Source organism: Melanotaenia boesemani, chromosome 12, assembly GCF_017639745.1.
Source record: "Melanotaenia boesemani isolate fMelBoe1 chromosome 12, fMelBoe1.pri, whole genome shotgun sequence".
Lineage (NCBI taxonomy): Eukaryota > Metazoa > Chordata > Actinopteri > Atheriniformes > Melanotaeniidae > Melanotaenia > Melanotaenia boesemani.
The window spans coordinates 16838241-16858010 of record NC_055693.1 but is presented as its reverse complement, the minus strand read 5'-3'; the positions used below and the strand labels follow the sequence as shown (position 1 = coordinate 16858010).

The window sequence follows — 19770 nt, the reverse complement described above, 5'->3', positions numbered from 1 at the left end:
TTCCTTTGGGGATTATGTAAATTATCCTACTTTTGAGTTAAATACATTCTGGTTAACATTGCTGCTATTAAACAATACCTCAAAAATACAACTGACAAACACCGCAGTGGATTGAACTGTCTTACTATAAGAAATTTGAGTCAAACTAATTTTACAATAGTAAAATATAGGACACAGACTATTGTAATGCACCTCTTCTATTAATCCAAAAAACATCATGAATAGAGACTGAGCAACAGTCAACGTTTAGGTAAAATAAACCTACATTCATATGTACATCTTCTAAGTTGATATTAGTCGACCATTATATGAACAATCTATAATCTATCTGCCAATCTATTGTCTATACCCACTTATTCCTGTGCAGGTGGGGCTGTATTCTGCCCCAGCAGCTATAAAGGACGAAGCAGGATACATTGGTCGGGTCGCCAGTCCATTACAGGGCCAAGACATAAAGACAAGCAAACACACACTCACACCCAAGAACACCAGTTAACCTAACACATATTTTTGAACTGTTGGATGAAGCCCGGAGAGAATCCATGCATACGGGGGAAGAAATTGCACACTCCACACAGAGGCCTCAGCCGAGGTTCAGACAGGAAACTTCTTGCTCAGAACTGACACTGTGGAGCGGATGCGTCCCAGTTTGGAGGTAATAATTAAATAAATGTATTTAAATTTATTTAGAATATTATGCGAGCTGATGTAAGACTTACCTGGAGTTAAATATCTCATTGTACATGATTCCTGATTATACTTAAAAGTATCTAAAAACCTCCCCCAGCACCGAAGATGTTTTCATTCTGTTGATGTATAGTTTCAGATGGATCACCAATCACCAGGAAAATCCTATATCTCTGATATATATGAAACAATGTCAGCGATATACATTTGAAATAATAATAGATTTGCCTTGTGAATTAAAGGAAAAGATCTTAACTTTGGAGTTTGCCTGAGAATAATCAGGTAGTTCCAACAGTCCTCCAAGAACAATGCAAGGCATGCACTCTAATGATTATTTTAGCATTATGCTGTAAACATAAGGGAACAATTTAATCTTATAGTAACTTTAAACTCCTTACTTTTTATATGCAAGAGAGAACTAGACCTGCTAAAGCTTAAGACCATAAAGGCAAATAAAAAAAAATGTTCTTGTGTAAACCTGTCAAAAAAAGCAAAGAAGAAAACATGCAAAGTATTAGCAAAACACCCAAACACCTTCCTTTAAAAGGCATCTATCCATTCACCTCATTTCACTGAAGCCTGGCAGCTGCACTCGAGTGTTGAACGCACTTTTATTGTTCAGGTGTCAAATGTAACAGTGTCACCATTCATAGAGGGATAAAGAGTAAATGGTCACATAAAAAAATAGAAAATCAACAATGAAAATGGTTACACGGGGAAAGTCTAGCTCCCGTGGCAACATAGATGTACAGTTCGAACAGTGTCCAGATCCAGACCGGTATGTGTTTGAATTTTTCCACAGCCTATAGTCATCTCAAACAATGAGAGTCCTTTTAATTTTACTAGCCATGCATACAGTTGACAGTTCCACGTGTGTTGAGTCAGTGTCTTCAAACGAGCTGGCACCTTCAATACAAAATATTTACACAACCATTATCATCATCATCTGCCTGGTTACTATTTGTCACTATGGATTAGAATACTCTGAGCAGATAAACGGCATCAGAATGGTGAAACTTTTAAGTGCCACATTTCATATCAATTCCAGAGGAAAAGAAGATATTAAGTGACAAATCTTGGTCTCTTCACCTTCAATATCACCCATTTCTGAAAGGGTTTGAGGAGATGGTCTGTAGAGAAGAGATTTAAACACTAAAAAATACTCTGTATCCCATCAGGGTGAAGCATTTACTTATATTACTACTCAGCAATCTGCTGTTTGAGTCTCCGAAAAAGGAGAACAAAACATCACACGATATGTGAAAGACTTGGCTAAGCTTACTATTATATCCTAAAGGGGGTAAATGGAAAAGGAATGACTGCACCAATGTTTCAATAAAGACACTGACCTATCCATTTTCTCTTCATTCCTACTTTAAACAACTAAAGAAAAAAAAAAGAAAGAAAATGGAGGTGTCTTCAGGTCACCTCTTTGGTTCAGCCCTGTGGTGAGTAGAAAACCTCCCACTGATCACTACAGAAACTAAACAGGAGGAAAAACCCAAGATACTTTAACTCAAATACTCCTAAATGTGTGAAACAACAGCTTTTCAGAAAAACCTTTATTGGGTTTTTGTGCACTGGTGACCTGCAATAGTCATGGAAACAAGAAATGCATCTCAGTTTTCTGTGTAAAATAAAAATCAACGAAAAAAACTAAATCTGTTACTCCTTAACAAAGCAGACAGTAAAGATCCCAATCTGTGAGTCTTTGCTGATGATTTCTCTCCCCTACAACCTAAAAGATAAAGACAATAAAAGAGAGTAACATAAGGCGAAGGCATGTTCCTTTTTGTCATTTCTCAATTTCTCTTGTGGCAAATTCCTGGCATTCCTCATTCAAAACGTGTGCATTACTCACATGTTGTTATTAATTATCATGTCACTGCAACTTTAATGCTTCACTGAGTTAAAATCCATTCTGTTCAACCACAAATTTATCTTCAGTTTAATTGGTATGTGCGTGTGGGTGTCTAAGTGTATATCTTTCTGCTGCGAGTCATCAGAGCTTCCTTTCAGTAGACTTTTTTCCAAGCCTGCTCTCGGAGGCCCCAAGGGCTATTGTATATTGCACGAGGAGCAGCAGGGGTCATCCTTGTCTGGCTGGGCGGCGTAGTCCATCTGCCGAACGATCTCAGCAAACAGTTCATCTACCATGGTTTTGCTCTTGGCCGAGGTCTCCATGAATGGGCAGCCCCACTCCTCTGCCAGGGCCTGACCTTCCCCGGATGATACCTCCCTCTCGCTTTCCAGGTCCACTTTGTTCCCCACCAGGATCACCGGAACCTTCTCATACCTAAGGACACACAAAGACCCCCATCAGAATTTCAAAAGCACATGAAAAAAAAACCTTAAATTTGTATGTTTGAGAATCTGAGTGATTAGTTTCTAATACTCTAAAGAGATAGAAAACTATTTAAGACCTTAATACAAGAAAAGGTGGTAAATGAAGCCCTAACTAGTCTCTATCATAACTTTTAAATATCTAATATCTTATAAATTCCACTGGTCAGTTTCATGATGAACTATGACCAGCAGATCATCCAGCAGAATTACTTTAGGAGAAAACAGCAAATGTTTGTGTTTATCAACTCTAATGATCTGGGCAACAGGCAGAGATGTATCCTGACTGAGTGGCTGATTTATCTCTGAGATATAGTCACACCCTTCATCTGTGATGAAGAAAGTCAAAGTTATTTAAATGAATTATAACATCACCCATATAGTCACTCCACAGCTACAGTACAGACACTCGAGGCATAGGTATGAATGGAAATCTCACCTCCACACACCACATTTTTATATGAATTTATATATGGTCGTATAATTTAATCTTAAATTGAAATGATTTTCTATCCACACAAGGGGGGCTGGATTTTATCCCCCATCGAGTGAGACCTGGACAGGTTGCCAGTTCATCACCAGGCCAATATAGAGAGAAATGAGACAAACAACTATTCACTCTCATTCCTAAGACCAGTTTAAAAACAGCCAATTAACCTAACATGCATGTTTTTAGACTGTGGAAAGAAGGCAGAGAACTTGGAGAGAACCCCCACATGAGCGAGGTAGACATGAAAATTTTCCACTGAACAAATTATTATTGTACTTTTACTTCTTGTAAACGTACTGTATGGCCACTTAATGCACAAGGGCAAAAATTGTATTATAAAACACAAGATTATAGATGCTTTGAAATTAAAAGTAGGAGAATCAGTAGGAGAGACTAACTCAAGTAAAGGTCCAGAACTTTTGTTTTTGACCACATACAGCTAACTTGAAGCATGTCAAGACGAACTCTGTCTGATTATAACTTTACAAATGTTCCTTCTATAAAACAGCCCTGATCTTTTGGGACATTAACTCTGCAGGAGTCCTGTGGCATCTGGCACCAGGATGTTGGCAACTGGGAGTGGAAGCTTTAGGTCCTGTGAGCTGTGTGGTGAATCCTCATGGATTGTATGTGGTATCTGGGGATTTTGGTGTTTGGGTCAAAGCCTAGACTCTTTATCCTGTTCCTGAGCAGTTTTTTGCAGTGTGGCAGGTTAGATTGCTCAGCAGTCGGTGTACTTGTGAGTTTCCCAGGAAGATGCTGCAGTGTGACAAGAGGATCCATGAGATCAACAGTATTTGCTTCACCCCTAAGTCATTTTGATCTTGTGAATAGGTGCAAAATCAGTGATGATCATCACCTTAGTTTAGTGCATTGACCTGCTACAACTAAAAAACGTGCTGGGGCAAAATGCAGTAAGCAGAAGGTCCAAGCAGAAAGGTATCTCTTTGAAAGTGTTCCTACTTTAGTAAATATGTGGTCTTTGACTGTGACAGGAAGCTTTTTAATGTCAAGAGCCACAGTGGCATCCTCTTGCTGTGAAGCAGTAACATCAAACCTCCAGGCATTCAGCCTAGTGCACAAATTTTAAGCCTGACCCACAAGAATACAGGAAATGGACAGTAGAGCCATGACCCCAGATGGGAGGAAGTGGCCATAATCCTTTGAGCTCTGAACTTGTTGCCATGTTGCAAAATACAAACATGTCACTGTGGAACTGGACTGAGGACAGCCAGAGAAGACGGGCAGTTAAATTAGATAGGTTGCTGCACTGCATTTATTTAAAAAACAAGAGCAGATGAGACGTAGTTTCACAGATGTAATCACTACATCAGATTTGAATCAGTCTCTGAAGCAGTTTGTACACATCAGAGGCTTTAAAAATGCACAAATACATTGAAGGCAACAAATGATGTGTATTTAGATCCTTTAAACAACAGGTTGCCACAGTATTTCTTTCATCTTTGGCTGGACAAAAAGCAGTCAGAGGACACTTTCCATCTGTTGGACCCATTGTTTGAGTTCAAATGTGTGTTAAAGTGCAACACAGTAAAAACTAACCCAAACACTAAACAGCATCATTGGGATTTTCCCTTTCTGGTCTTGCACAATGAAAAATATTGCTAAATTATTCACAGAAAGAAAAACCCTCTTACTTGTTTCCTTTAATAACTGCAAACATGAAAATGTCTAATACTGGAGAGATGAGGAAACTAGCAACAGCTTTGATCGTATTCCAGGTCAAGTAGTTCGAGTGTCTCACAGAAGTTCAGTTAAATGAGCTTGAACGTCTTTGATCTACTCATGAATACATTATGTAGTGAACTTTAATCTCAAGTATCCCAGGGTCAGCCCACCAACCGAGAGGAACTACCAAAGAATTAAGAGCCGAACTCAGAGGTGGGTCAGTGTGTGACCAAAAGCATGACACAGCTTCCTCTTTCAGCTTGGAGGCAACTTGAATGGGAAACTACATCTTATGCTTATCAGTTTTAAGGTTTAGTGCACAGTGCCCATTTCTCATTTGCTGCGTTCCTGTTGTGACCAAGAACAGCAAGGCTGTAATTTTCCTGAGAATAACTTGACCACATCTGGTTGATGGTAGGTTGTATTTGCCTGGAATCTTAAATTCCCTTCCACACCTTCACTGAAAATAACCCCCACACAGCTCTGGGTGAGGAGATTGAAAAGCAAAAGCTTTATTTTCAAAGCTGTGCCCCATTTCACAGAAACCCACAGGTGGCTCTGTTTTAAGTTGGAGTAATGGGACCATTTTTCTCCACAAGTGTGTGGTTTTAGGTAAAATCTCTCATAGAGGGAAAGTGTGTGGCAAACTGACCATCTTACATATAATTTTCCATCACATGTTGTTTCAAAGTTCTAAAACTCCTGCCCCAAAGTATTCTAACTTAACTTAAAAACACCATAACAAGGGCAGCAGCTGAGATCTACTTGTGGATTTGATGATTTTTATGAAAATTAAAAACACAAATTTCACGATAATCTATATTACAAAAACAAAGGGTGTAGTTTAAGATCAATGAATCCTAAAAGATAAAACAAGACAAAACAGTAATCATCATATTCATTTAAATATAATACCTTAGTAAAAACACCAGAAAAAAAAAATCACATTTAAAAAAGCTCATAAAATAATTCATTTACTAGTGAAACAACACCGGCATCATCATTTTCAGATGGTTTGTCCAAACAGAAATATTTCTGCTGAATTTCCAAGCGCTGCTTTTATGACAAATGTCTAAATATCACAGAGTTCCCACACAGATGTCGGTGACCCCTGAAAATTTCACTCACAGTAGGCTCTAACTGCTAAGCGGTCTGCACAATTTTCACTTCACTTTTCAGTTTTAGAAAAAAATATTAAGATAGCACTAAAAAAAACTTAATTAGGACATTATTGAAAATTTTAGTTTCAATCATTCATGACTTGCACTTTCAAGCATAATTGCATGGATTGCCTGTGCAGCAGTGTGCTTTTGCTACTTACAGCTACAACTAATTTACTAGTAAAATTAGCTCAAGATTCGAACCTTTGCTCAACAAGCCCTATCAAGAGAAAGTAATAGTTGTTGCATGATTTCCTGAGCCGGCAGCGAATTAAGTTATGTGCATTTCTTGATTGAAAACATCACAGTAGCTAAAAAAAAGATGAGTTTCAGGGGATTTATAAATGCTGGATGTTTGCAGTTTATAAGTAATTATGTTACATTATGAGCATATTGGTATTTTTTTTTAATAATTCTGATTATTTGTCAAAAATCGTATATTTATTTAATATCAGGGTTTTGTTTAAAAATCCAAGCACAAACACATGATTAAGCTGAAATGTGAATAAATATACTTTTATTAACAACACTTTTATCATCATACTTCTGTATTTTGGGCACAAATAAACCTACTGCGTGTTCTCTTGTGAAACTTGCAGTCATATATATATATATATATATATATATATATATATGACTGCACACACACTGTATATATGCAAATATATATTTCTATTTAGGAAAACTCCACCTTTACACACTACGAGTATAAATGACAAATGAATAACTGAGCCTAGTTGTGTTTGTACTCTGACACAAAGAACACAAAGAAAAAGTCACACTTTAGCCTTGAGCCTAATGCCAAGAGCCATTGGAAAACTCTGACTGCAAACATCCATTCAAGCTCGCTCAGACACATCTTATCTATAATTCATGAAGCAGATCATCTCACACAAGCCTTGCTGATGGACAGTGGAACCTGGCTGCAAGAGCGCCTCTGGGTTTAACTCTGCCCGACAGCGTTAAGATGGGGGAGGGCTGTACAGAGGGTATGCTGGGCATCCTGAAAATCCTCATCCACGTTTCTGCTCTGTCTCATTAAGATTTCATTAGTAATACTTGACAAGGATAAAACATTTTCTTCAAATAACCATTGACTAGAGCCAAAAAGCACTGGCAGCGATACTTCTGACGTCCTCTTTGGGATTTTCTGAAGGTTATGAAAACTAATTCTTTACATTCCCCAATTCATTTTTACTTAATGGAACACATTGGCCAAGACATGCCAAACTGATCAAGAGAAATGGGCACTGAAGTTGACAGAGTGCACATTTATCCTTGAATCTGCTGTACAACAGCAATGCTGCTGGCACACTACCAGCTCCCTGAAGGTAATAATGCTGTCTGACACAAATTCCACTCATAACCAAGTACAAGACTGAAAAATCTGAAAAGCAAAGTACAATTTTTACTGAACATTTGCTCAGACTGAGTCTGATTTACAAAAATTTATAATAATACAAAATAATCAGTTTTTTATAACACAAAATATAGTTTCAGTCATAGAATCACTTTGTCTTAACCAGTGTTGGGTAGTAACACCTTACAAGTAACACGTTACTGTAATGCTGTTACTTTTGTCAGTATCTAATATGCATTACTTAATGCATTACTGTTTAAATAAAGTAACTCAGTTATTGGGCCCTAAGTGCGTTACTCGGTAAACAGCTAAATTAATAAATTTCGCCCAGCAGCTGTGAGCTTCTTCCTGTTTTCAGCGGTGATGCAGCACGACATCAGCAGTGTTGTCAAATCCGCTTGTTGGGCTTGTTTTTCTGTGAAGTCGGTTGTAAATATCGTCACTCGCGGGGTGAGGGTTCCTTTGCTCCCTTTGTGAAACCCTCATGATTCTCTGTCCACAAAGCAATAACCCCTAGACGCAAGACAACAGTTCTTTTTTCAGGAAAGTGTCCACAGCCCCGTTTCCTTGGTTACCGCAGGCGTCCATACCCAGAACGCTAACCACACACACGCACAATTCACTTAACAAAGAGACAGTGACAATGCCTGCAAAAAAACTAAGAAAACATGTACATAAGAATATATATAATTAAGAGTAGTAGAAACATGGACGCTCAACATGCAGCATAGATTTAATTTTTAAGCAACTGTTATATTACTTTTTATTTATTTATTTCTAAAAATATGTTAATGTTAAAAATGACTTGTGTTTGAGTTTGTTTTATATTTCATACAAGACTGTGGTGTGTTTGAAAAATTAAGTACACCCTTACCTCTCTCATAAGGAGAATGGGAGTAGCAGCCAGGTGCTGCTAATCACATTTACTTGATTAAGTGATTATAAGCAAGTGTGAGCATCTCTGTAAAATGTGAGGTTTTAGTAGTTTGCTAGTTTGAAGGAGGAACGACATCAGCAATGATCTTAAAGAACTATATGTTGCTGTCCGTCAGTTGGCCATTTCCAAACAATTTTGAAGTCCATAATTCTACAGTAAGGAAAATTACCCACAAGTGTAAAACATTCAAGACAGTTGGTGGACATCCCAGCAGGTTCACCCCAAGGTGACACAATGCTTAGAGAAACTGCAACTATGGTCAGAGGAATCACAAAATAACCCAAGAGCTATATACAAGACTCTAGAGGCTTCAGATAAGTTAAATTTTAAAGTTCATCATGGTCCACTCCAAAAGAAAAGGACCCTAAACGCCTCTATAATGAACAACTATAGACCTGTCTCTAACCTCTCTTTTATTTCCAAGATTACTGAGAAAGTTGTTTTTCACCAGCTTAATGACTTTTTAAATGAAAGTGGAAATCTTGATAAATTTCAGTCCGACTTCCGACCTCATCACAGCACTGAAACAGCTCTGGTCAAAGTGTTAAATGACATTAGGTTGAATACCGATTCTGGTCAAGTATCAGTCCTGGTTCTGCTGGATCTCAGTGCTGCGTTTAATACTGTAGATCACAGAATGCTATTGCACAGGCTGGAAAACTGGGTTGGACTTTCTGGAGCGGTCCTTAACTGGTTCAGGTCCTGTTTAGAAGGCCGGAGTTATTTTGTTACGATCGGCAGCTATGAATCCGAGCGAGTGGCCATGACTTGTGGAGTCCCCCAGGGGTCAGTCCTTGGACCTCTTCTGTTCAACTTGTATATGCTCCCTTTGGGTCAAATATTACAGAACTATAGCATTGATTATCAAAGTTATGCAGATGATACACAAGTGTATGTGTCTCAGTCACCAGACGACTGCAGCCCAATAGACTTATTGTGTCAGTGTCTGGAGGAAATAAACACCTGGATGAGGGATAATTTTCTACAATTAAATGAAGACAAAACTGAGATTGTTCTGTTTGGTAGCAAAGAGAAGAGGGTCAGCATTGATAAAGACCTGGAGACTCGGGCTCTTAAAATCACCGACCAAGTTCGTGACCTTGGAGTGTTGATAGACTCAGACCTGACTTTCAGCAGCTATGTCAAAGCTGTCGCTAAGAAGCTTTTTACCAGCTCAGAAACATCAGCAGAATTAAAAGTTTAGTCTCCCAGAAAGACCAAGAAAACTCATCCATGCATTCATCTCCAATAGGCTGGATTACTGTAATGGTCTTTTAACAGGACTTCCTAAAAAGAGCATTAAACATCTGCAGCTCATCCAGAACGCTGCTGCTGGAGTTTTAACCAGGACTAAGAGATCTGAACACATCACACCAGTTTTGAAATCTTTACACTGGCTTCCTGTCAGTCACAGAATAGATATTAAAACCCTTCTGATTGTTTACAAATTCCAGAATGGTTTAGGCCCAGAATACATCTGTGATTTGACTCTGGTCAACTAGTCCATACCAGAGTCCAGACTAAACACGGAGAAGCAGCGTTTTAGCTGTTTTGCTGCAAACAAGTGGAACAAACTGCCAGTGGAGATTAAACTTTCACCAAATGTAGACATTTTTAAATCCAGGTTAAAAACATTTCTTTTCTCATGCGCCTATGCATGAAATCTGCATGTTAACTTTTTAAATTTATCTTGCTTTTAATCATTTTAATGTAATTTATTATTTTATTGTGATTATGTATTGATGCCTTTTACTATTTCTAAATATCTGTAATGCCTTTGTTTTATGTAAAGCACTTTCAATTATCCTGTATATGAAATGTGCTATACAAATAAACTGCCTTGCCTACAGTTAGAAAAAGACTGAAAAAAGTATACCTTGTTTGAAAGAGCTGTCATGAAAAGCTTCTTCTGGCTAAAAAGAACATGAAAGCACAGCCAAGGCTAATAAAGCTGCAAATGAACCAACCACAAGACTTCTGAAAGTGTTCTTTGGATAGACAAGACCAAAATGGGGATGTTTGACCATAATAAAGTGGCCAGACAAAAACATGTCCACACAAACACTCATATCAACTGTTAAGCATGGTGGTGGAAGGATGGTAATTTGGGCTTGACAGCTAGAACTTAGTAGGAATTATTTTAAGCAATGGGACAACTATCCCCAGCAGCAAGTCTACAATGCAATGAACCAAATCCAGACCTCAACGTGATTGAAATGTTGTGGGACGACCTTCAAACAGTTGAGCACACAACAATGCCTGTAAAGCACCAGATTATTTTTACTAAAGTTCCCATAACATAAAACCTTCAAATTGAAAGTGGTTGTACTTTTTACATGACTGCGTAGCTTTGGCCATCTTACTGGTCCACAGTTGAGAAGAGATGAAAAGATTCAGTTTTTGGACCAACATACCTCTGAGCATATACTGATGAATTTGCAGACTTTACCCATTTTTCTTAGAATGCATAAAACATTTTTACAGCTGCCTGTTTTCCCTCCTCAGGGAATTTTATGGTGATTGCAGAGATATACTGTATATTGACTCCATGTATGATTGGGGATTTTATAAAAACCTATTAAAATGTTGTACCCTGACAGCTTTGTTGCCTCATCGTTTTCATGATCCATTTCATTGTTATTATCCATGAGAGTCCGCTTCACTTTATAATACTGAATCTTTATAGTCAGCTGACATATCTATCACCAACCAAGCTGCGAGATCAAGACTGCTTTGAGACTTTGTCTCTGGGGGATGTTTGCCAATGTTTTAGGTCTTCTGGGGTCACCAATTGATGCACAAATAACATACATGTCCATAGGTGGAAAAATAGAAGAACTTTTTTACAATTCCCAAACAAAGTCTTGTTAGGACCAGAGAGACCAAAGCCACATGTCAAAAATGTTTGAGTTTTGAGTCCTAAATAGGTCATTATTTAAATAAAATGATGTTCAAATGATGTTCACTTGTAACAGCAGAGTAATATACTCCTTTTAAGTAAAACATGGGTACAGGACATAAATTAAAAAAAAAGTTTAGATGGTGTTGTGGGTCTGAGAAATGTGAACTGAATTGCTATCAGCTGACTGAGGAGATGAATTGATGTGTTACCTTTTTTTAATCCTTGGACTGGATTTAATGCATCTGAGTCAAGGCTTGGCCTAACTTCAAGAAAAGTTTCAATTGATAACATGTTAAAAACAAATTCAAGGTAAGGATTTGAAATCATCAAATTTGTGAGTTAATTTTGACTTGAGTCCAATTCAAGACATTTGTTATTTTTCTCAGGAATGTAACATCCCAGGAAGTTCAGTCTAAGGTCACCCAATCCTTAGAGAAACGACAAAAACCTCCAAGAGCTACATCTCAGACTTTAAAGGCCTCAATTTTCCCATTAAGGTTCACAACTTTAACTTAGTAAAACACTCAACAAAGAAAGCTTCTTCTCTTATAAATAACATGGAAGCACAGTTTTGTTAGCAAAGCTGCACCTGAACAAACTAAACTTTAATAATCATAATATACAGCATTACAGTACATCCGATGAACACCAAACAGCATTTCAGCACAAACACCTCGTACAAAATGCCTAGCAGGGTGATGAAGGGATGAAGATTTGGCTTGTTTTGCAGCTGCAGGACCTCTGTGCACTCATGGAGTTGACTCTGACCTCCTCTGTTTAAACTGTCATCTTGCACAGTCAGTTATTTACACGGCACAATGTAAATAAGTGACGTCACTCCATATGGGATTCTTTGCTGATACACAAGGCCGCTACTTTTTCTTTTAAGCACCAGTTATTATGTTACAGCACAAACATTCAACAACACTAAATTTTCATCTCCACTAGTTCTCTTCTCAAGTGTTTGTGTTTTCCTGCATGTAATTAACCCCCTGCTCAAATGTAATTGATCAATACCAATCAGACAACAAATGAACTACACATGAAACCCAGACAGCTTGTGGAAGCAAATATATTGACTCTGGTCTAGGGATTCTGCATATAGATTGTATGTTTGACAAAACATTTTAGTTAAAGGAGTACTCTGCCAATTTTAAAAACGAGACAAATTACATATTATCTGATGACCTTAGCCTCTGGGAGAAGTGGCCAATGTTTTAGGCCTGGTAACAAATATCTGGGCCATAATGTTTTATTCCATGAACATCTGGACAGATAAGTTATTGTTTAAATGCAAATAAAAAACATAAAAAAAACTAATAAAAAGAAAAGTTTGATTAGTTGGTTTTTAAGTTTTGGCCAACACATGTTGTATATATGCACACAAACAAAGCCTGTGTCAATGTGATGATAAATACAGAAGTAAACTCTTAACGGAAACAGAACAGAAAGCTGCTAGGGCCAAACATTATCCCTTTTCCCCAGATTCTGCATATTATATTCGTAAGAACACCTTTTTGTAGAGATTAGTATAATGTCATTAATGGAAGTGTTTTCAGGATTACTGAGGTGGGGTCCCTACTTGGGGTTTAAAAACTCTTTAAACGGAGCACTAATAAATTAATGGAGCACCTTTAAATACCAACCAAATAAATACAAAATAAACAGAAACATACAGTTTATGACATTATCTCTACCTTTAGCTTTAATCCGCAGAAGTTTAAGTGCAGAAAAGCCCGAGATGGTTCATAAAGCACAACTATTATTACTGAGAAGAATCATTTCCCCCTGGAGGTTTGCATTCTCCTTTGAAGGTTTGGGGACCATCCATGTGGTGAGGGAAACAGTATGAGCTGTAATGTAATGTACCATATGATATAACACAGAGCGTCAGCGTGCTGGAGAATGTGTCAGCCTGCTGCTGGCCTGGCTGTTCATCCCCTGCTGTGTTGTGGCCCCAGGCAGCTGAGAGCGAGGGATGTTTACATTTCCTACCGAAACGGTCTTTTATGGTTACCGAGTATGGTTCAGTTGTGTGCAACTGGATGATAAACCTTCTTTTGAGCTGTTTTATCTGTGCTGCTTAATTCGTTATGGCTACTTTCAGTTGAATATTCTTACTTATCAAAGTTCACTGGTTTGGATGAGTAACATAACTTTTTACTAACGTGCTTGTTATAGCTACCCAATGAGCCAATCCTAAACAAGACAAGAGCCTGCAGCAACAAGTGCCAAGCTTGTGCAAAACAGACTTACTCACAATGTCCAGTGTAAGTAGTAGCATGCTGAAGTTGATGTTGAGAAATGATGTTTCATATATTCTTAGCAGTATATGAACGTCTGGAGCAGATTTAATATTCCCACAAATCCCAGCCTCACTAAGGTGATAGTGGGGAAAAAAAAATCAACAGACCATCATCAGGATGGTTTGTGATGTGGAAAATCGTGATCAATATTAATTTCAAGTGGTAAACATTATCATCTCTACAGTTGTGCTACATACTGTATATTGCTAAACTGTTATTTGCTCACACCCTTAACGTGTGTTTACACTCTTGTTTGCTGAAGTAGTGACTCGATGGGGAGTGGAAAAATACTTGTTGATGTTTGAAAGAAATATTTCAGAGCGGGGTTTGAGCAACAACCCACTGCTAGTGGGCCTTTGACACAGTGTCTAAATACCAGGTCAACTGTTAAGTAATCATTACTGACCTTTAGCTCTGCTTGTTCGTTCAGTTGGCACAAAAGACAAAGACAGCAACTGCTGCTCTTTCCACTCTTAATCCTTTCAACAACTTGTCACATGAACAAGCTCTGAAAAAACATCATCATAGTTTGCATTCCTTGGCACATTATTAAAATGAGAAAATACACAGAGTAATGCACAATCGTGCAAAGAGGACAGAACAGTCATTTGCAGATGCTCCAGCTGCAGCAGCATGACTGCAGAACAGCAGCGCTAACAGCATAGTTTATTATAGTACCTTGTTTCACCTCTGTCTTCCACGCTGTCTTCGACTACGGCCTGTTAAGCCACCAATCAGAACGTATCGCTGCAGCTGAAGTGAGGAGCAATGAGGTCCCTGGAGGACACAGGTCGTCCAGGGTGTAATCACAAGCTTTACCGTGCTGCTATCAGCAGGCACTGATAGATGCTGACAGGGTTCAGAGTGAGAGCGACACACAACAGCGCCTCTGACCTGAGCCAATGCCAATTTGGTCGTGACGGGTCATCAGTGTTTTGGCAGTGAGGAGTGACAAAGGGGCAAAATACAAGAACAATCCCACCGCTGAGGCTTACTCACAGTCACTTCTCATACAGCTGGAGAGAAAAATCTTAACACTGCCACCAGAAACCATTACAGCAGTCTCCGGCTGCGGGATGTAAAAGGAAAAAAATCCCCTGTGTCTGATTACTTCACTCATTTCCCACAATTTTCAGAGTGTCTCTTTTTCATGTCTTTGTGTTTCCCTACCACTGCTGGGAATTTCCAACATTTCCCACAGTTCTCTTTCACCAGCTGGGAACAGGCCAGAACTTGTTGCATCTCAGGACAGATATCATTAGCTACTTCCAGCTACAAGGAAAAGCTACGTAACGTTGTTTGTTAATCAGACTCACTGTTTTTGTTGTTTTCATTATAACTCAAACAATTGTAGCACTGATGCTGATACATGTTACATTGTTCACATGTTTTCTTCCTCAGTCTCAAAAACAAAGAAAGTCAATTTCTAGAAATTGGTGTAAAGGAATGCTTTGCATATAGTTAGTGCTGTTTTCTAGTCCTCTATAATGCAGGGTTTACTGTTTTGTACTAGAGTCACTTTGATTTCATGCAATGGAGATTGCAATTATTTTAAATATGTGTGGCATTTATGTGTCTGTGATATTTGGAGAATGTGGTTGGTTGTATATAAATGTTTTCTCCAAGTCAGATAGTGGCGGGTGTTTGTTTTGCTACACTGAAGTTTTCATCTCCTGTGGGGAAGTTTTTCTCTACGTACATCCAAGACATGGTGTAATTTGCCCTTAAGGTCTAATAAATGAATGAATTTGCTTTTAAATCAAGCAAGAGTTTGAGAGCTTCATTATTTTTGTACAGATTTACCAGCTGGGAGTCCTGTACTCCCCATTAATGAGACAACTCGATTTATTTGTTTGAGCAGCATTTCATTTTCTCTTGCATTTTCTCCCACCCGTTGTAACAGTTTTTCACTATAATCTACCACGTTTTTATAACTTTTTACATAATTTAGGGCAGGTTTGATGCTGTGACCAAACAACGCAGCGCTGTTTGGGGGACTTTGAGTCTGACATTTCCTGTTCTTTTTGCTTTTCTTTTTTAATGAGATAACAATTCAATGAACTTTTTTCAAAAGTATATGTCAACACTCATGAAAAAAATATCAATGCTACAACATCTCAGCTCAGTTCTGCAGTTTGTTGACATGCTTTTATGTTTCTTATTGTTTCACATCTTTCACCACTCTTATTGTTGGGCTATCTGACTAAACATAGCACCAAAAGTAAGGACATTTGGGTTTTGTTAATTTTTTTTACCCCTTTAATAATTGCCAACTGTTGTTGTATGACACGCTGTTATAAAGCCAGTTTAGTAAACATTACAGTAAGGTATAACTTGTAAGGATTGTGCAGTGAATGAACAACACAGTGAAACGTTTAGGTAGCAACCCCCTCCAGTTGTGTGAGTGGAGAAAATTGCAGGTGGTTTTTTGCACATTTTGGGGGGCATTTATCACACATTTAGCCATGTTTCTCATTCCACAGAAGGATGAACCTTGTACGTTATACCTTGTTGTAAAGGTGACTAATCAGGCTTTAAAACAATGTATATAATACTTCAATTCACCTTTGCCTTTCAATAATGGGACACTTCTTTTTGTTCCCACATAGCCCTGATGTGAGTGATTTAAAGTGAAAGACTGTCCAAAGTGCTGCAAAAACATAAATGCATTTCTTGTAGTTAGATAAGGTCCCTCATGAACTATATATTTTAAATAAAAAGCAGATTCCCAGGACAAGAATTTGCCATATAAAACTATAGTCAAGCTTTTAATAAACCTGTTTCTATGTTTTTAAAATCTGTAAAAGCAATCTGTAAAGGAAAGTAAAAAAATAAATAAAAAAGATAAAAGTCCGGTAAGTCCTTCCCGATTCTAAACTGCATCATGTTGAGACAGATGCTGTTGTCTGTAAACCTCATTTTGCTAATTCTTTCTGCACAGCTGAACAGAAACTATGTATACTGCTGCAATAAACAATCTCAGCTCAAAGAGAATATCATGCAGAATGTGGGTCAAAGCTTAATAACTGCAGGAAAGACTAAACATGACCTGAAATTTTTCAAAAGAAAAAAATATTTAAGTTTTACTGTCTAAGCCTCGATAAAGCATGGGGGTCTGAAATGAACTGTTGTGTGGGAAGAATGTGTGGAGTGTGATGTTTTTGCTCCAGAAAATAAATTCTACTGTGATATTTGAAGATAGCACCAAACTCAGTGTGAGGTGTGAAATCACATAACAGCCTAGCTGCATCTGCTGTGTGAGCATGCACGTACACATTTACACTTAAACACACACTCACATGCTGCAGACTGAACATACCTCTTCCCATTTCCAACTCACATGTTGGGGAAACATGCTAACCCCATTCTTTCAAGGAGGGCAACGTAATGACAGAATTGTTTTGGGTGTACAGTTGCTAAAGTCCAAATCAAATTAAGTAACAGAAGCTCAAAGCTTGTTTGTTTTGCTTCATGTTAGGGAGGCAGAATGGATAAGATTTTGGCAGAAGCATCACAATAGACACCAAAAACACAATCCCAAACCACGATTTGGCAGCGCTCTCCATACACTAAGCAATTAGTGTTACAAGTAAATAGTATGAGCTGTAAGCGTCTGATTTGAACTACTTTGACTGGCTGTAATACATCTGCTGACACCTACAGTGACTGATGAGCCCACAAAGTCACAGCTCAGTGCATGCGGCCAACACACTGGCACAAACTTGATCTAACAGATCCATCAATGATTATTTGAGCAGCTGCATCTATGACACTGCACATATAAGCTCTCAGTTGGTTTTATTACATCATGCAGTGTCAGTAAGTGAGCATACAATGGACTATGTCTATGCAATGCATGGGTCTAGGTTGGTTAGGAGCAACAATAACACCATCATCTAGCAGACATCAGTAAGCAGCTCACTCTGGTGACCTCATATCTGGATAATCTGTGTAACAGTGCCAGAGACACTTCACTTTCAACTGTGCTGCTCTTCCTGGAGATTGTGCAGCTTGTAAATAAAAAACATGGGCTTTCCTTTGCGGAACACTATAGCATGCACTTTCCTCAACAGTTCACCGCTGAATGGCATGCTTCTGTAAAGCTCTCTGCAGAGCTTCTGTTGCAGTGAATCTTGGGTATTCCCGGCAGAGTATTTCATAGGGGTTGCAGCATCCGGCAACGTGGACGTTCAGACTCACACAAAAGCTGCCTAGCACATCACAAACAATATTTAGTACTGTCTTTTGGATCAGCACTGTTGTCTAAAGTTAAACATAAAAAGTCTTGAGAACTTAACACACTTCATGTTTGGCAAAGACAACAGTGTGAGGGAATTTTCCTGGCTAAATCAGCTGTAGGTGAGAAACAGAAAAAAGTATGTGGTGTTTTGTAACCTGTCTTGAAGATGTGGAGCATCTTCATCCAAGCACCAGACCAGGCCTAAACCCATCCTGAAACTACAGGGCCCTCATAAGGCCATGATATGTGACAAATTATATTCAACATTCACAATTAAAATTATGAACACAACTGTTCTGTTGTGCTGCAATTCACCAACCTTTTCACTCTTATGATCTGATCTCTCATCGGCTTTATGTCCTGGAAGCTTTGCTGGTTGACGAGGCTGTAGACCAATATGAATCCTTGACCGTTTTTGATGTACAGGTCCCGCATGGAGGCGAACTGCTCGGTACCAGCGGTGTCAAGGATCTCCAGCACAGATGGCGAAGAGTCCACCTCGATCTCTTTGCGGTAAAAATCCTCTATGGTGGGGTCGTACTTCTCAATAAACGTCCCGGTGACAAACTGCACAGTGAGGGCGGATTTCCCGACCCCACCGCTGCCCAGGACCACCACTTTATACTCGCGCATTGTGGATTTAATAAAGTCGTAAGGTATCAAACTCCGCGCGTCATTGAAATGAATTCAAAATGCTCCCGCACGTATCACATTCACCATTCGTGTCCCATTTTGAACGAGTTGTCAATAACACTATCTTTGCTCGCCGTTGCTCAGCTATGGCAGAGCACAAAGACTCGGAGCCCCAAGATGGATTTCATTGTAGAAATTCCCCATTGCAGGCCAGACACTGACAGCTACACGAGCATCCGAGGACTGCAGTTGTCCAGAAATGTGCACAGGGAGGAAGAAAATATCGCCCGATGAAGAGGACCGTGCGGGGTTTCATCTGCCTGGCTCACCCGTCTCTATGCATCATAAAAAAACAAACTTGCTCCATCGAGGACGCTGGAAAAACGCTGGCTTTGTAGCCCGAGAATGAACTGCGGGCGCAATCTTTCAAGCTGCACCCCGACCAAGAAAAATAACAGCACGAACTAAACCTACAGCGACATTGAATTAAAGAACTTGCATCTCTTTGTTTCTTTTTCACCATCTCTGGCATGTCTCCGTTTCTCCCCCGCTGTCCAGTGCAATTCCAGCCGCCATACTCTCGGGTGGAGACCCACGGCCGCTGCGTAACAAGCCGGTCCCCGCTCGGCTCCCGTACCAAAGCAGGGGAAAAAAAAAAAAAAAGACTACTGGGGAAAAAAAAGTGGTCCTCCCTCATCGGATGGACACACAAACAGTCCAATGGCCGTCTTCGTGCGTTGTACACCTCACTCGTGGTTGAATAGGAGCCACACTGAGGGAGCCAGTAAAATTCAGAGGTGACATTTCCGTTCATGTGTTAAAATTCCCATCATTCGGTTGCCCCAGTGACATCCAAAGAGAGCTCGTCCAATCATAAAGGCGGCTCGAGGATGTGTATCCAAGAGGAGGAAAATGCGCCGGATGCTGTTGCTATGGTAACGCTGCATTTTGTAGCCGCCGGCTAAATTTGAGAATGTTGTTTGAAAGCTGCTTAACTCCATAATCACGAGAGATCGAAAATCACTC

The 19770-nt window shown here is 39.1% G+C and overlaps 1 protein-coding gene across 1 annotated transcript; it reads right to left on the bottom strand.

Moving 5' to 3' along the window:
- Positions 1–1279: 1279 nt before the first annotated feature.
- LOC121650396 (ras-related protein Rap-2a) lies at positions 1280–19489 on the bottom strand. The gene is made up of 2 exons (XM_042001888.1): positions 18431–19489; positions 1280–2983 (listed from the first exon to the last, which is right to left on the bottom strand). The coding sequence occupies exons 1-2, from the start codon at positions 18742–18744 to the stop codon at positions 2746–2748; spliced, it is 552 nt and encodes a 183-aa protein (XP_041857822.1). The 5' UTR covers positions 18745–19489; the 3' UTR covers positions 1280–2745.
- Between the last annotated feature and the right edge of the window lie 281 nt (positions 19490–19770).

What these genes read in the sequence shown, in the direction of transcription:
- LOC121650396 (XM_042001888.1), bottom strand. Translation starts at nt 18,744, where the DNA reads ATGCGCGAGTATAAAGTGGTGGTCCTGGGCAGCGGTGGGGTCGGGAAA. An exon ending in CAGATCATAAGAGTGAAAAG is followed by an intron (nt 2,984 to 18,430) that starts GTTGGTGAATTG and finishes GTGTGTCCTTAG; the next exon opens with GTATGAGAAGGTTCCGGTGA.